At 32.2% G+C, this 17,186-nt stretch overlaps 1 protein-coding gene across 5 annotated transcripts in view; it reads right to left on the bottom strand.

Annotated features, from left to right (window-relative positions):
• The window catches only part of LOC100732229 (ALX homeobox protein 1), a 233,469-nt gene that overhangs the window by 36,698 nt on the left and 179,585 nt on the right, over positions 1-17,186 (bottom strand). The window contains exon 27 of one of the 5 annotated variants that reach the window (XM_063255233.1): positions 1,495-3,346. The exons of the other annotated variants lie outside the window; for them this stretch is intronic. Within the exon in view, the coding sequence (XP_063111303.1) occupies positions 3,204-3,346 (143 nt within the window). The 3' untranslated portion in view covers positions 1,495-3,203. Of the gene's footprint in view, positions 1-1,494; positions 3,347-17,186 lie in introns of those variants that run through there. 5 annotated transcript variants of the gene reach the window in all.

Here is a 17,186-nt window from a genome sequence, read left to right as displayed (position 1 = left end):
ATGTTAGTGGTTACTTGGAAATTTACCATGACAAGTACTATTTTACAGAATTCAAAAGGGTCTTTTTCCTCTAAAGTATACTAATTAGATAATGCACTTTCTGCTCAGTATGGTCATGGAAATAAATCCATATGATAGATATTGCAGTCTTTAAAGCTGATAGAAACACCCTACGTAGGGAATATGATTAACACAGAAATACAATAATAATAATAAATGAAAACTTTATTAACTGATTTTTGCGAATGAAAAATGAATTTTTGTTGTACAAAAGCAAAATTACTTCTCTTTTCCAAAAAATTATTGTAGCTATTTTAGTTATAGTATACCACCAGTAAAATAGTACTGAAATGTACCCTCAATTTTAATTATATTACTCTGAACTTTGGATTGATCTTTTCTAAATTTTGTGAAAAAAAATGAGAAAAACTGGAGTAAATAAAATATAAGAGAAAGATCATGGAAATGAGCAATTTAATAAGCAAATAGCACAGTAAAAATGTAAGAATCAAAGTTTATTGTAATGATATGAAGATTTAAAAGCAGATACAGGTCTCCTTAAATAATTTAAATATTGTTCATTTATAATGTACTCTTCTAAAATCGATAATGTAACATATTTTTTGTAATTAAAATGTACTCTGCCTTTATTCAAAATGAAAAGTTGAAAACTGACTTCCAGAAATGTTGGTATATTATCTCTTTTACATCTAACTGATGCACAATAACAATGCCTATAAAAATGTTTTGCCTTTTGATACGCAAGTATCGATTTTCTTCTTTCAAATTTGAGATTAGTATCTCCTACTAACTTCTGGACATGGTAAGAAATTGGTACTCAGACCTTGTAATAGCTGGAATCCACCCCAAGACACCTGATCAGATCTCTAATAGTGTACTTGGAGAACCAAGATGTTGGCAGGAGATCAGGTGTTGGAAAGGGGTTCTCTCCATTACCTAATATAGTTAACTTTCATATCAAAACATTCTGCACTACTAAACAGCCCAGGCTTTCTTCGACTAGAATTCACTTTGCCCTTCTTACTACAAGTGACTGATGCATATATGATGTTATAGCCCAGGATAGGAGACAGGAAGGTGAAAACTGAGTTGGGAAGGGGCTAGAGGCAGAACCCGGAGGAGGAAAGAATAAAATGTCACTTTGGGCCCTGAACGTTTCCATTGCCTATGTTCATCATAGTGAATGTAAAATTTAACATTAACTAAATGACAAGATATGCTCCTATTGTTACCTGTCTGAATCTTAAAGACAAGTGTTCACTGACATGTCTCCTCTAAATATTGAAAGAAAAATATTTACTGGTTCAAATTCTATTTATGTTTTATTAAATTTTTAATATCTTCGCTGTCTTTATTTTTACAAATGCAAATAAACTAGTGCTGCAAAATAATAAGTTTGAATATGAAGAGAGTTTTTTTAAAATGAGCACAGACATGAACAACACTATAAAGAACTTTCAGTTTATCAGCATATTTAGGAAACAGCTTTATTGACATTTATATCAATCATCGCCTACAAATTTAGAAGCATCAGCACCAACTCTTTCAGTACTAATATGAAATAATTACACACATTATTGCATAGGAAAACTATGTATTTTTAGATCCTATAACAGTTTAATCATAAACATCTCACTTCTAATAACTAGTTTTTCCACTTCATTGATTCGAGTGTATGAACTGTAAAATTCTATCACTATCAGCTTTTTAATGTGGTTTTTTCCTGAAGTTGACAGTAAGCTGAGATGAAACATTTTCTATCATTACATTATGTTGATTTGTGGATGCTGTTAGTGAAAAAAGTGACATAATAACAGATTCATAAAACAAATATATGTGTAGTTCAATTTGTAGGCTGCAACATACAAACCTGTTTTTACAGACAGACAACCCAACGTTTATTAACATTTCTATCTCAATCAAGCTGAGAGAGATTTGCAGATTTGAAATGCAATTGAACACATGAAAGCAGACGGGGGTGGGCCGGGGATTTAGTTCAGTGGCATAAGCGTCTGCCTAGCAAGCGAAAGGTCGTGCGTGGTGAGTTTGATGCCTGGTACCACAAAAAAAAAAAAAAAAAAAAAAGAAAAAAGCAGATAGGGAACACGAACTAAACAACTGCTTCTTTAACTCTGTTTCATAATCTTTAGATGAAATATTTCAGGAAAAAGTAGGAAAAGAAAAAGGAAATTTAAAGTTCATAGGATCCCGTTACACAGAAACACAGACATGGTTATTGGAGAACTTTGAATTTAGTTTTGTGAAAAAAAGTTCCAGATATGAGGGCCTGTTAGATCCTCTGAGCACTGTCAAATGCAGCAACTTGTAAGTCATGTTTAATAACAGAAAATTAACCCCCCGAGTTTTGATTTCATAGAAACTGCTTTACAATTTGAAAAAATATTATAGTTTGAGCTTGGAGTATATTTTAAAATAATAATTTAAAGGCAATGTAACAAAAATAAATGACAGTATATTTTGAGATAGTAGAATAATGTTAATGAACCTGAATTGGCAGCTACAAGTTATAATTGATATGGCTAACATACAATGCCTGAGTGAAACACTGCACATAAATATTTAATTAATACATAAGTAATTATATAAATTTACATTCTATTTTGGCCTAAACTGTATCTTTTCCTATGATTTGATAAGAAAACAAATTTAAAAAAAGGTTATTTTATTTTGAATTACCTTAAGTATTAATTCACTTAAAAACTATTAATTTGTAGTAATCTGGTAGACTCTAAGTTATTAATGTATTAATTATTTGATATTTATTAACATTACATTAAACAATACCTATAAAATAGTTATATTAACTTATAGATGTGTATAGTATTACAATGTATTATTGATAACAAAAACCATCTTGAACACATGTGTCATAAAATTATAAGCAAAAGAAGAAACTGCACATACAAATTCCAGTGCAATATTTCAAGAATGAGTTTTGTGGAGGCCATTTCACATGAACACAAGAAAAATTGCAAACTTTGTTTTATAGATAGGAAAGAGGATAACTGTACCAGAAAACAAAATTGTGAAATATATATAATAAGACAAATTAAATACAGTACTCTAAAACCTTGCATCCAATTGGTAACATGACCAGATATCCACAGACTTCTTTTAAATAAACGGTTTGCCATGTGTTTTGAATGCTGAAGCTTGCAGGACTAGTTGGAATTTTTTGCCTTCTTTTTGCCACTTCCCCATCCACCACTGAGCCGTAGAGGATTGTCACGGAATGATATACGCTCTTTTTTAGCAGGTCTTGTATTTGTTATCATTGGTGCAAGTATTCCCTTAATTGAACAACCTAGACAATGATATTAAACGTATACTTTCACTTAACATCATCCAAGTGAAATTATAGAGTAAGAAAAATACCTCACTCAACAATGTATATTCAAACACTTTAAAGTTTAACAAAACTATCTTTGTTGAGTTTGTTTCTGTTTGCAATGTAATACAATCAGACATTGCCGTAAATGCTGCTTTGATTAAATAAAAGAAACTGCCTAAAAAAATTAAATAGATGTAAGAGTTTCCTTTTATCTACAGATTCACATGCCCTTATTTCAAAGCTATGTGATGACAAAATATTTATATATGTAAGTAATGTTTTTTCTTTTCAATAGTTTAAAATTTTATAATTGCTTGTATTTCAATAAAACATACATTAAAATTACTCTTAAAAGAGTCCTACACATATTGAAATAAAGTCTTCTTCGGAAGACTTGGTGCAATGGAAGCTTCCTTAGATGCGCTGGTGCATAAAACAGGCCTCAGGGCCTTTAGGACCTTAGTTTTATAATCAAAAGAAATAATGTGTGCACTCGAGAGTTCCTGTGAAGATTGATTTTCTGATTACATGTCAGTGGTAGTAAGATGTGAGGATGCTTTGTACACAGGTGCTCTAAAATGGAGAAGTTATTGTTTACAAGCGACAGGTTCAGAAATTATCCATAGAAAAAACAACAGTCAAGAGGTTCACAACAAACAAGAGTTGTCAAAGTGGGCTATGGCTTAGGCGTGACATGGATTCAGCAAGATCCCGAGATGCCGTATCAAGATAATATTAAAGAATTACGATCATCTGCTTTAAATCTCTCAGGGATTAAGCAAGCACACAGGGCTGTACTTGTGGGGAAAGGGTTTGAAAGGCAACAAAGTGAGACATTCCAGGGCTTCCTTGGTCCTAGCTTCAGGCAAAGGTTCAAGCCACATGATTCTCCATTATGATGCTTTTGTGTTTTAAACAAACTTAGAGAAGAAAATCTTTTTCAAGGTTAACATTTGTTTCAACTGAAATTTTATGTACTTAAAAATATATGCACTAATATGAAGTTAAGAAATACCAGACCATTGGTGGAGAATGGTGTACAATAGCAAATTTGGGAACAGGATGGTGAACAAGGATTATAAAAGTTCACTTTGTATGTAAAATCTCTTTTAAAAACTGTATGCGCTTTGATTTTGTCTTCAAACTATGATCAGAAAAATGAATCAAAAACTTAATGAAATTTTGTAACACCAGCAATATTTTGTCTTTAGCTTAGAAAGAGATTGTTAAAAGAAGTTACAAGCTAGTGTTTTTAGGCAAGGGTGTAGGGGACACACAAAAAAGGCTATCGCCGAAGTCTGCAGCTGAGCTGGAGACAGAACACAGTTTAGGAGTTTAGAAAACTTCACTGTTGGCAGCCCTGAAGGTAATCCTAGCAGAAAGACTGGAAGCCAACCGAAATGACAGCTGAAGTTGATTTCCACGTATGGGCTCGATTTATCCTGCATTAAGCTACTTTCTGTGAGCCAGGCAGGCAAACGACAAAATTCCAAGAGCACGTTCAAGCAACAGGAATATTATTGGGCAAAAAATAATTTCTTGGATGACAAACTAGTGATCTAAAAAACAGTCAGGTTGCCTTCTAAGAGCTTGCCATCTCTTCTACTATTTGTAAATCCCCACTGTGTTTTATAAACCAAATAACAGAAAGGAATGTACTTTGGTACAAGAAAAAAAAAATTAAAAAACAGTAACAGTAAAAGAAAACCCTTATCTCTCCCAGTAGTTAAAATTCTTTGAGGAAGAAGCTATTTCATGGATGGAAACTATGTATTTATATGAACATAATACTAAGGTTGCTGGGGCTGGGCGTTTCACTGGGCGATGGGGTGGAGGAGAGCAGGAGAGCAGATACTGAGAAACAAAGCTATTGGGGCTCTTCTATAATTAAAGTATACTTATTTAAGCTTAAAATAGAGGTTGATAAACAGCAAGCAATTTTTCACAAATTCTGACACAAAGGGTTTTTTGCTAACAGAGGATTTCCTAGCAAGCATTCAAGGTAATAAGTAGAAATATGTATGTACTTTCAAACATATTTTGATAGCTCATTATTAATACTATTTTGATGCAACTATCCTAGTGTAAAAAGATATTATTTAAACATTTTATTCTTAATATAAGCTTTTACCAAAGATGAAAAATTACATGTTACGAGAGTAGAATCTTCTGAACATACTGTTGAGATACTTATTATTTCATCCACTTCCCAAGTATTTTAATATTTAATAGATTGTATTGTATTAAAACACAGGTAGTATTAAAGACCAAACTCTGATGTTTAACAGTGTTTCTACATGCTGAAGGGCTATTTTACTGGGTAGAAATTTACTACAACATGTCATTTTATTTCTCTAATATTGTTGCATTGTCTGTTATTTTGAAGCTGCTAATGAATCTTCAAATCTTTTTGTACAGAACTTTATTGCCACCCTATATTTAAAAGGAAGTTTGTAAATTTTTCTCATCCACTGTAATTCTTCAACAAATAGCAAATCCAATTTAAAAAATATAGTTTGATATCAAAAGACAGCTTTATAGTCATTTTGAAGTTTAGCTTCAGTGGAATAGAATATGAAATTACTCTTTAAGATAGCCAGTACTTAAATGAGTATGAAAAGCTTTTGCTAAGACAACATTTCAGGTGTGATTAAAAGCTTGAATTTGACTGTTTTGCTATACGTAAATGAACAATTTGACGAGTAATCAATATAACATTTTCTCATTGCGTTTAGTGAGAATCTTTTTGTTATCATATACGCTCTCAAATCTCTAGATATATAGAAAATAAATTGAGGAGTAAAACAACACATTTATGAAAGATTCACATATTGGCATTTATCACAGTCATTACTTTGTCCTATGATTACTCTAGGAATGCAAAAAGAAAATAAAAAGCAATTTGAGAAGTCAATGTATAATCATTCTAAAATTACCTACCCACATGAACATCAAATAGCAAGAGATTTTTGCTTCAACAACTGATATTTGAGTTAGACCTACTGATAGGCTCCTGAAACAGAAAAATTATGACTAACGGGACTTTGACAGGTTTTTCTCTTTCCTGCAGTATTATTGTTATAGATTTTTAAAAACAACGTCCTACTTCATATTTGCAGATGATCACAGAAATAAAATCTGTCTTTTACATATGTGGTAAAAATATGTCTTAATGGGTATGCTTTATTTTCTAAGAAATCACATCCTTACCACATAATCTGAGTTCTGGTCAAGATTTGTTCTGGTCCCTCAAAAAAAGGTTTTCTTTTTCCTGTTAAATCCTTGGTTCTTTAACAAATGTCAAGGTCTATATATGCTGTGTTTTGATAAGTAATTTAATATGTAAAATGCTTTGAATGACTCTTCTGGTATGTAAAAAAAATTGTTAAACAGGTCAAAATAGAGATCTCATGATGTATATAGTAATACGTCATTGGATTTTCATCAATATACACAGCACTGTGTGTCTGGATATAGAAACTATTTCAAAGGCCTCTCCATATTGTCTTACTTAACAGCAGATACAGCATAAGTAAAGTATGGAGAAAAAAATCAGCATTTTAATGAAAGTGACCAGAACAAATTTTTAGCAGTAAAGCGTTTACATCAATTTAAGTGCCATGAATTAGTTACATTGGGCAAGTTTGGAGTTGAGATAGAAAGCACAGAATTCAAATAGGAGTCACTTTTTAAAAAATTCTACATTCAAACTTGAATCAGGATCATTTACAGTGAAATTTGAATAGATAATTTAAAATCAAATGCTGAGGATCAATGCAAATAATACCCAGTTTGTTTATACCATGTTCAAATTTCCTTAATGTAATTTTGAGTCTTCTTAGTATAGGCATTTTCAGAGAATGAAAGTTTTCCATAAATGATAAGAAATGTTAATACAATTTTATCTCAAAATTCCACTTGAATAGTGATAATTACAATCATTTTTTCACAGTATTCAAGAAACAACTAAGAAAAATAGTTGTTTGGTACACTTAATAACAATCACACAAATGCCCACAATACTTGACATCAACGTTAATAACTTTTTTATTTAATTTAAAATTTTTGTTTTTCAATCAACATGTATAACATAAATAATTTGCCTTGACTACATATATTTGTTTTGAAAAAAATTTTAGGAGTATAGAAACTAACACACAGAGTTGGAATATTATTTTGACAGATATGTTTTGTATAGATTTTCACTTGTTTGCCTTTTTTTTGACCACGTTTATAATAGTTACCATATATATTTGATCTAGACTCTTTGAAGCTACCTTATAAACATTTTCCCTGTCTTTTGTTAATTTTAACATACTATTTATGGTATCCAATGACTCTATCTGCACAGATAAGGAGGGCTAGAATGTGGCCCGCAATATCTACACTGAAAATATTATGTTGCTCATATCAATTCTGTGGTTTTTGTATTACTATTGCCCAAAATTGTTTTCATTTTTTCGCTAGAGGATTTTTTTTTGAAATATTTACTTTTGGTTACAAAATCTAAATAATTTTTGTGATTTGCTTCAGAATTAAACTGCCCTTGCTTCATCAGGCTGTTAGGATAAGTACAATCCTTTCTTCCACTGATAGCTAACCTATATTCCTCTGATTATGGTGGATTTCTGATTTCTCGCTGATGTGAAATATTCTTACTGGGTTGATTCTTAGAAAGTTGTAGGTTGACTAGGTATTCAGAAATGTAATTCATTATAGCAAGGAGTGAAATTTAATAATCAACATACAATTTATGTCATTCATTTTTCTATTAGCACAATCTGTTCTAAAATAAATTCTGAAAATAAGATCATAATAGTTTTATTTCTCTTACGAAGTAGAAAACATCAGCTACTAAACTCTTCAATTATTTTTTTAAAAGGTCCTTTTTAGAGTCCTATTAGTTGCACTATATTTACACAAACATATCCTAAAGTATCTGTAAGGGAAAATAGTGGAAATAATTGAAAGTACTTTTTATTCTAACTCGATAGGCTAGCTCTCACGTATTATTGTCTTTCAATTTCTAATCATATTTTCTCACTCTTTTTATGTTAATATTTGCTGATTTTTAGCCAAAGCACACATTTTAGATAAGTTTTAAAATGTTTATTGCATCTTTTAGAATGTAAACATTTAAAATGCAAACTGAATTTTCAACATGACTTGGGATCTGAAAGCCCCATTATAAAATATTTCTATAATTCGCACATTCATCTACCCTGTATTTGTTCAGTGCCTGTTATATAGCAGGATTATTCTATTTCTGTCTTTCAGTGAGCTTTCTTGTCAACTTTCTACTGTGAGCCAAATAATATTAGTGTCATACTGCAGGAGCTTTCCATGTGACTTTATCCTTTAAGGCTCATCTTTATAGTTCTCATATGGAACTTGTATAAAACAAACACTTATTTCCACATTCCCAGATAGTGAAGACTTGTGGATAGGTTTCCCCAAAATTTTTCATGGAAACTTTCATTATCCCTTTTCATGCTTATTAGTTGTTAGCAGGGAGACATTTGGCAACAATAAACATGGCTAGCCTGAGGATTTATTATATTATTGCACTTTGGTTTCATTCGTTTGACAAATGCATTTCACATTTGACCATGCCCATTTATTTTTGCACCACATTAGCTAGTGTAAGAAATTGGTTTGAGAACAACAATAACAATACCCCCAAAATTCAGAGTAAAACAATTTATTTAAGAAGCAAATGATCATGAAGGGGTAAGAACTAGAACAATTTTGTTACAAACATAATGCTTTAATCTATTATCAACAGAGCATACACAGATCCTGTCTTCCAAAATGTTAAATTTTTAAAACAAAGAATAAGTGCCACTGGCATTTGTGTGACTAGCTGTATCACATAAGTGCAGATTAAATTTGTCTTTCCCTGGATAATGTCAGTAGTGTTGAAGCTGGCTACTGTTTTCTGCTGTTTTAGATCCGTAAACATTACTTTGTGCTTCCTAATAACTGTTATATTTAACCGTGCCTGGAATCACATTAACTGGCCTCAGAGTTTTGAAGCGGACAATATCAATTTGCTTAATGACATTAAATCAGCAACTATTTATTTTGTTTCATATTTTGCTAAGTAGACTTTTCAAATTTACCTATGTCAAATGAGTCTACTAACTATATAAAAGTATTCTTGGTATGACAGTAATTAATTTTAATCATTCAGTTGTGATTTCTAGACTACTTTAAGGGTTGAATTGTTAATGTGCATATTTAATCAATTGTCAAATTTCAGGAATAAAATACCAACACCTAACAAAATTTCTAAGACAAATCAGACTTAATGGTGTATTCAGTAATGAATATGATACATTTAAAATTTAAATTTATGATTAAATTTAAGTGCATATTTAAAGGATACATTTATATATCCTTTACAAAATGATGTATCCTTTATCCCATACAAAATTATGAAAGGATAAACAGAAAGTATAAATTTCCAGTGTGAGACATCAACTCAACTAAAATATAATAATGCTATGAGTTGTAGCAGTAGCTTCTTTACTGGTGTATTACTTCAAATTGAATACTTCTGTTAAAAATAAAAAACAACGGAACATTTTTATTATGTATAGAACAAAATAGTTGAGCTTGGTCCAACTATTTGTATGATCTAATCTTCCTATCCAGGGAAAAGTGTAACTTCTGAAGTGAGACTGAAATGTGAATGTTCTTGTTTTTCAGTGCTGAAATTGAACCCATGTCTTTGCATATACCTGGCAAATTGGAATCTTTTTAGTGAGAAAGGCAAAAATCAATGTTGACTCCTACACTTATATTTATAATTTCAGACATAGTAAATTTCAAGTAATTATTTTAATAGAAGATTTTGCAGGTAGAAAATCATCACTTATATAATCACGTAAGTATGCCAAGTAATTACATCTATTACTGTGATACATATATTTAATCATCTGTTGTTAATGTGATATCAACAAAGTATAATTTTAAAATTATCAAATCTGTTATTATCAATTTATATGACACATATCACTGCCCTCAATTTAAAAATGAAGAAATTCAGACAATGATGTGAAATCATCTGCCCAAAGCTAAATGTGGCCTCACAAGGGCAGGGTTTAGCTTAAAGTAATCAATAACTTATTTAATATTCACTAATAAAGTATGCCTCTAATATAATAGTACCATAAATAAAATCATTAGAAAAGTGAATGTCAGATGAAGGTCTTTTTCAAAGTCCTAGGATTTGGAAAAATTTCTCAGTTATTTGGAAATAGGGCTTATAAAATAAAAAAATGAGTAAAATGCATTAATTTTTCATAATTGAGAAAATAGAAGAGAAAAATATTTCTGTATATGCTACTCTGTCCATGTATCTAACTTTCAATCTTAGAGTCCCAAAACAACTCTTAAAAATATAAATATTATCTTATCAAAAGCTTTTTCATACTTTTATATTCTTTACTTGTCTCACTAACTTTCTGGTTTCTCTTCAAAATTTCTGTAAACAAGATATATCAAAAGTTTTAAAGTTGTTTAAAGAACGCTACTATATTTGAGTGGCCTTGTCTGTGTTAAACATACACTTTAATAACATGAAGACTATGGTGTCCTTTGCACTTTGCAGAAACAGACACAACTAAAGAACCTACCATATATCATTTTAAGATAATGTCTGAAGGAACTATCTCAGAATTATAGGAGCACTTGGGTTTTCTAAAGGCAAGGTAGAAGTAAAACCAGTATGCTAGCTAATTAGTGGACAATTAAACCAAATTTCTGTTTATTCTTTTTAAAATGCAGTTCTAGTCTATAATAACAAAACGCAAGCAGAATCATGAGTAAACATAACACATTCACATTTTAAAAACTATCTTCAATTGTAAAAAAATAAAAAAAATAAATAAAAACTATCTGCAGAAGAAAATTACACTAAGTGTACAATGTTTTTAACACCCAGTGAGAAGATTATTTATTTATAAATTTAAGTTATGGAAGGTAAAGGGTTCAGTAGGAAGTAGCATCACTGTCAGAAGAGTGAAATTCTAGTTAATTTGTGGCTTTGAAAAAGGGGAACTGTTAAAGGAGATATATGTTAGGAGCAAGGGGCAGAATGCTTGGAGACCAAAATGATAAAGTGGATAGGTAAGTCCACTAATAAAGCATCAGTAATTAGTATATTTCTAAGTTAATTTGTACTTGTAATTAAGTGGTAATATTACAAGAGGTTGAAAAGCAAAACTCATTCTGCCTCTGTGCATTTGTATGCTACTTACGGGTTTTGGCCTGGTAGTTTATGTAAAATTAAAAATTTATGGTTTAAATAAGACACCTGATAGTATAAAAATGTCACAAAATTAAGATTTTCTCATCTTTTAATAATAGAACATTGTGACAAAAACCTCATAGTTCTGGTTGGAAAGTATAAAATCTCTACATTCTTTGTATCAACAGAGATTCCTTAGATGATTCTGACCAAGTGCTTCTCCATTACCTGAACCATAGAAAGAGATCAGGTCCTCTACAGTAACACATCAGGCCTTCTAATTTTTTAGAGTACTGGATAACTTACATGTGGACAGTCTAGTTTGGATATTCTTAGTAAAATCTGTAATTATTCAAACGTGACTCGTCAGCTGCTGAAGAGATGGCTAGTGAACTAGTGCTTACACTTATCCTGGTTTCTTTGGAGAGTATACAGACTTCTTACCCAATCAATTTTTCTTACTGTAGCTATGGAAACAGACATCTGTTGAGCACAAATGAATGTCTATCTACCTTAAAGGTTAACACTGCAATTCATTAATGTTTTTGCATTGTATAGAGTTTATGTTTTAATGTCTTCAGAAAGAAAAAAATGTTTTTTCACAAAAAAGATATTTTTTATTCTTTTAAAAAAACCACTAAATGATTTAATATTTTAAAACTCAATTTAAGCTCTACTTAGGAATTGGAATATGATACACTATAGTGAAGTGTAACTATAAGGTAAAGTCTAGAATTTAAGTATTCAATTAAAATTATACATACACTGTAGGATAGGGAATAATGTAGAGTAGATTGTCAACAAGTGTATGTTGAATGAAATGGCCTCCAACAGTTCCAAAGGTACAATTTGGCAAAGGGGGGGCAAAGGTATCACTAGCTTTATCTTCAAAAAACACAACAATTTTGGCCTACCAAGTTTGGTCCAGTAATATGGTAGATTTCTCTGCAAAAGTGATGTTATACCTGTATCGTACTATCCTGGTTCTCTAACTAGTTTTAAATGAGTTTATCAGATTTAAATCAATGCGACATTTCACAGAGTCTAATAAATGGAAGTCTGAAATTTCTCTAAGCAGAAAGTTTAACATTATATTTCTTTGTTTATCTCATTACAACATGTTAAATTTGTACAACTCCTTGAATTTAGTAATTGCTTTCAGGTAATTTATTAAATTACTTTCTAGCTGGAAATCTTACCTAATTTCTTTTTATATGCTTAATTCTCCAATTAAAAGTAGTTGCATTCTAAAAAAATTACAGTCAATGTTTAAGCTATAGATTATTTTCAAATGCCATCCTATGAAATGCTGACCAGTCTTTCAAAAAGAAATTTTTCATTGGCGATTTAGCTCAGTGGCTTAAGTGCCTACCTTGCAAGCATGCAGTCATGAGTTCTATTCCTAGTACAAAAAAAAAAAAAAAAAAAAAAAAAAAAAGAAAGAAAAGAAAGAAAGAAAGAAAGAAATTTTTCTCTGTCTTTGAAAAGCTATTTGAGGTTATGGTACCAACTAGTAATTAGAGTAGAATATTATTAATCCAAGTCTTTTTAATAAGAGTGAATTTAGAATCACTTCAAGATTTTTAAAATTCTACTTTATTTCATAGAATAGCTAGCACTTCTCACAATGATGTAATTTTTTGATCTTGTCTTGTAAAGCATTTCAAGAAAAGTATTTTATATTTTACCTTTTAAGTTGATTGTGCTCAAGTACAGACAATTTAAACAATCTTTGAAATCAGGGTCATTTATAAGTATTCTGGTAAGGAGAAAATATTCAATTACAAACATGACTTTCATACTATCAAACATTAGGAATAACATGTTACTCTTTTAGTTGGAAAAAAGGAAAATTATCATATAAAATTTTATTGGTCTGGTTGTAGAATGATGGAATTTGAAAGGTATATAGACTTTTGATCCCGTGCTTGTTTTCCCACAAGAGTCTCAAATAGCTTGTATATAAATCATTTTACCACAATATTTTCTTAATGGACAAAGCAAACCTCAAATACTTTATCCAATTTTACAAAGATCAGAGATGTGAAATAGAATTCAAATTCAAACCTTATTTACTCCAAATGTTTCTCTACTAGGCTAGGCTGTCTTTTACCTGCTACATTTTCATAAAGGCGGCAAGTGATTTAACCAAAATCACAAACAAACTGGAGAACAGCCAAGGAAAGGCTAAAATTAGACTGCCTAATCTCTATATTGTCTATTATCACGTTTAAGAGGGCAATTTATATATTATCCTTCCTTACATTTCATTTGAAAACAGAGTCACTGGGACCCCTGCTTATGAAAGGCCTCCTAGGGAATTGAATTCCTAGGGTTCTTTTCACTATACTTGGCCATGCTAGCACTCAGTGGTCATTACAGCATGGTCCAAAGGCATCTGGCTACTGCTTCTACTGGAAGCCTTACCCATGTGTGGTTTAACTGGCATGCAGAACACAGTAACTATGAGATTAAGGAGGCTTCTACCCAGATATCAAAGGAAGGCTTGGGATGTCAGGCCAGGGCCCATTGAGGGAACAATGTGTGAAGGTGTGGGAAGGCAGCCAAATGTACAGTGGTGACCTGAGGAAGTCAGAGATATGCAACATGGAATATCTGCCAAGGAATGCTGGAGGCCATGAACAAGACCCAGCCCAAGAGAGAGAGGCCTTATGGCCTGCAACCAGCAAGATCAAAGGCGTGGGGTAGGCCGCATCTTCTGGAATTCACATCTTACCACCTGTGTCTTAGATGCAGGACATGAAGCTACTATAATTAATGTCTTTCCTTCTGGGTGTTGGTCCTAATCCTATTCTTATGCATCCCCTATTTCTGTCTTTTGAAACTGGACTTTTACTCTTTAGCACTGTAATTTGGAACTGTATAACTTACTTTCTACTTTTATAGAGGACCACATTAAAGAGTACGCCTTGTGCCTGAAGACTTTGACTCAGAGTTCTGAAAAATGCTGCAGCTGTTGAGACTTTAGGTACAGGGTTTTTGCATTTTAAATTGTATGCAAGCTAGGTGTCTCAGATCCGTGAAGTAATTATTTATTTATTGCATGAAAACAATGTTAAACTTTTACAGGAGAATGCTGGAAGCACACTGCAACAGAAAGGGGCTTTGTAATTTCTGCCACAGGTTAAGTAGTTTAAATTCTTGTGGGCTTGAACATTTGCAGTGCAGCTTACCTGAGCTACAGATCCAGGACAGAAGCTCTCTTATCTGAGCAGATTGGGCTCAGCAATGCCATGTAGATCATCTGTTCCACAGGTAAACCAAGCCAGTTGCACCTTCTATCTATACCTGTTATTCTATCACTTACTATGACACCAACTAGTAATCACTTGCTTCCTGTCCCATACTCTGCAGGGGTGCCTACTGTTTTATCCAATAGCTTCAGCCCTGGCATAGCCAAATCAGAACATGTCTCGACTATCTGTTAGCTGAATTGTACCGTCACCAACAAGGTCTAAAACATTTGAAGTTTCTCTTGCCTTGGGTGCTCTTCCTCAGCCCTATGGTACCATTATATAACATTTATTTATATTTAACACAATAAATAATTCTTGATTAAACTTGTCGTATTTAACCTACAGGGCATGTATCTCTTGACTGAGTCACATATGGATATAGATCAACAACTCTGTGACGTATGAAAATATGTTGATCATGCTCAGTTCTCTCTCCTTTATGTAATATACAGAGCCTCTAAGGAACATTCCATGAACTTTTGTGTTTTGCTTTATTTCTTGCAGTGTAGAGAAGGAATCCAAGGCCTTGCAAATACTAAGTAAATGTTTTACCTTTGAGCTACATCTCCCGTCCTTTACAAGTATTCTGAATAAACAAATGACACAGTTGCTCCATATTCCATGGGTATATAAAAACTTGGGTTGTTTGAACTCATTAATACATATAGTCTTCAATGCTTATAAATATCAGAATTTCAGACAGGTCAGGCACTCTTGGAAGCTGTGGCATATCTGTAAAATGCCACCCAAATCTCAACTATACTTCCTCAGTATGGTCTGTATTATGGTTTATATCTGAAGTTCCCCCCCACCAAATGTCATGTGCTCACAGATGGGGTTTTGGGAGGTGATTAAATGGTGGGGGTGTGGTACTCATCAGTGGATTAGCTTTCTAATAAGTTTATATGTAAGTGAGATTTGGGAGGGGAGGGTGGTGACTGCCAGTGTGGCCTGGTAGGGTCTGTCTCCCTCTCCCAACAGTTGATTGCTCTCTGCTTCCTGTCACCATGTCATAAGCTGTTTCTCCCTTGCCCTGCCCCTCTGCCATACTGCTCTGCCTTGAGCTGAGACTACAGACTAAATCCTCTGCAAACTGAGCCATAAAAATCTTTCCTCCTTATCGCTGTGGGTATCAGGTATTATGTCTCAGCAATAAGGGCGTAAATAAAGCAGCCTGCCTCTCACTATGGAAAAAGAAAATCCAAGTGCTTTCTTTTTTAGTTCTCATGGATCCTAAATATTCATGGATCCTAAATATTCATGGATCCTAAATATTCATGGATCCTAAATATATTGAATGATATTCATTCATTCAATATATACTAAAGAGAAGATAGCCTAGGTTCTTGTCATTATATTCCCTACATTCCTGAACATAAATTTCAATGGTGGATATGAAGAAAAACTAAATCCCTCCAAATAAAAATGGTACCCTATAGCCGAATGAATCTGAAAAGAAATGCATTTAGGGCTCCTGAGACAAATTTTCTTCCATAAGAGAGCCAAGCCCTTTAAAATCTCATGTTCATTTTGATTGAGCTCCATTATAGAGTGTTATTTCTCTAAAGTAAATAGCAAACTTACTTGAACATCTGCAACAATTTTTAGTGTAAATTTCATATACACAGTATATAAAATGTTAATGGAAGTCATTTTCCTTGTTGTTTAAGTGACATTATCTATTGAAAAATAAAGCAATATGAACATATGACACAGGAATGGAATCGTAATGGTTCATCTATTCATCCACATTCCCTTAGCAGTCACATATTAAGCACATAAAAATAATTTTATTTTCTTAATGTTCTGTAAGAGCGCATTTTATGAGAGGAAAGCTTGTTGTCATGATGTTTAGTTTAGTGTATACAGTAACCCAGAGATATATGCAATGGTATTTAAATCTCAAGCATGTGTGCATATATTCATGACTATGCAACCAGACAATAATTCTCAATATGCAAATTATAAATTATAATATTGGACTGTGTTTATCTCACTGGGAATAAACCCTAAACATCAGCTTTGGAATCTATATTTGCTTTAGCTACTACTTGTATTTTCTCAATCAATATAAAATACCGGGCATGGATATATGATATACTAGTTCATTTTGCCCTTTTGATAACCAAAACTAATATTTTTTGAAAGAGCTGAAATCGGATTCAGAGTACCACAACCCAAATTATTTTCAGAAGTCTTCATTAGTTACTCATTAGTTACTCATCCACTTCATTTTTAAGCTTATCTAAAATTCGGCTTCCATTTCAATCTAGGTTCATTTTGTACCACTTCAGTGTGTGGA

This window comes from Cavia porcellus, unplaced genomic scaffold (genome assembly GCF_034190915.1).
Source record: "Cavia porcellus strain 051 isolate PalLab524CR breed Dunkin Hartley unplaced genomic scaffold, mCavPor4.1 scaffold_8, whole genome shotgun sequence".
NCBI classification, from domain to species: domain Eukaryota; kingdom Metazoa; phylum Chordata; class Mammalia; order Rodentia; family Caviidae; genus Cavia; species Cavia porcellus.
The sequence above is the reverse complement of the archived record's forward strand: the minus strand, read 5'-3'. Positions and strand labels throughout refer to the sequence as shown.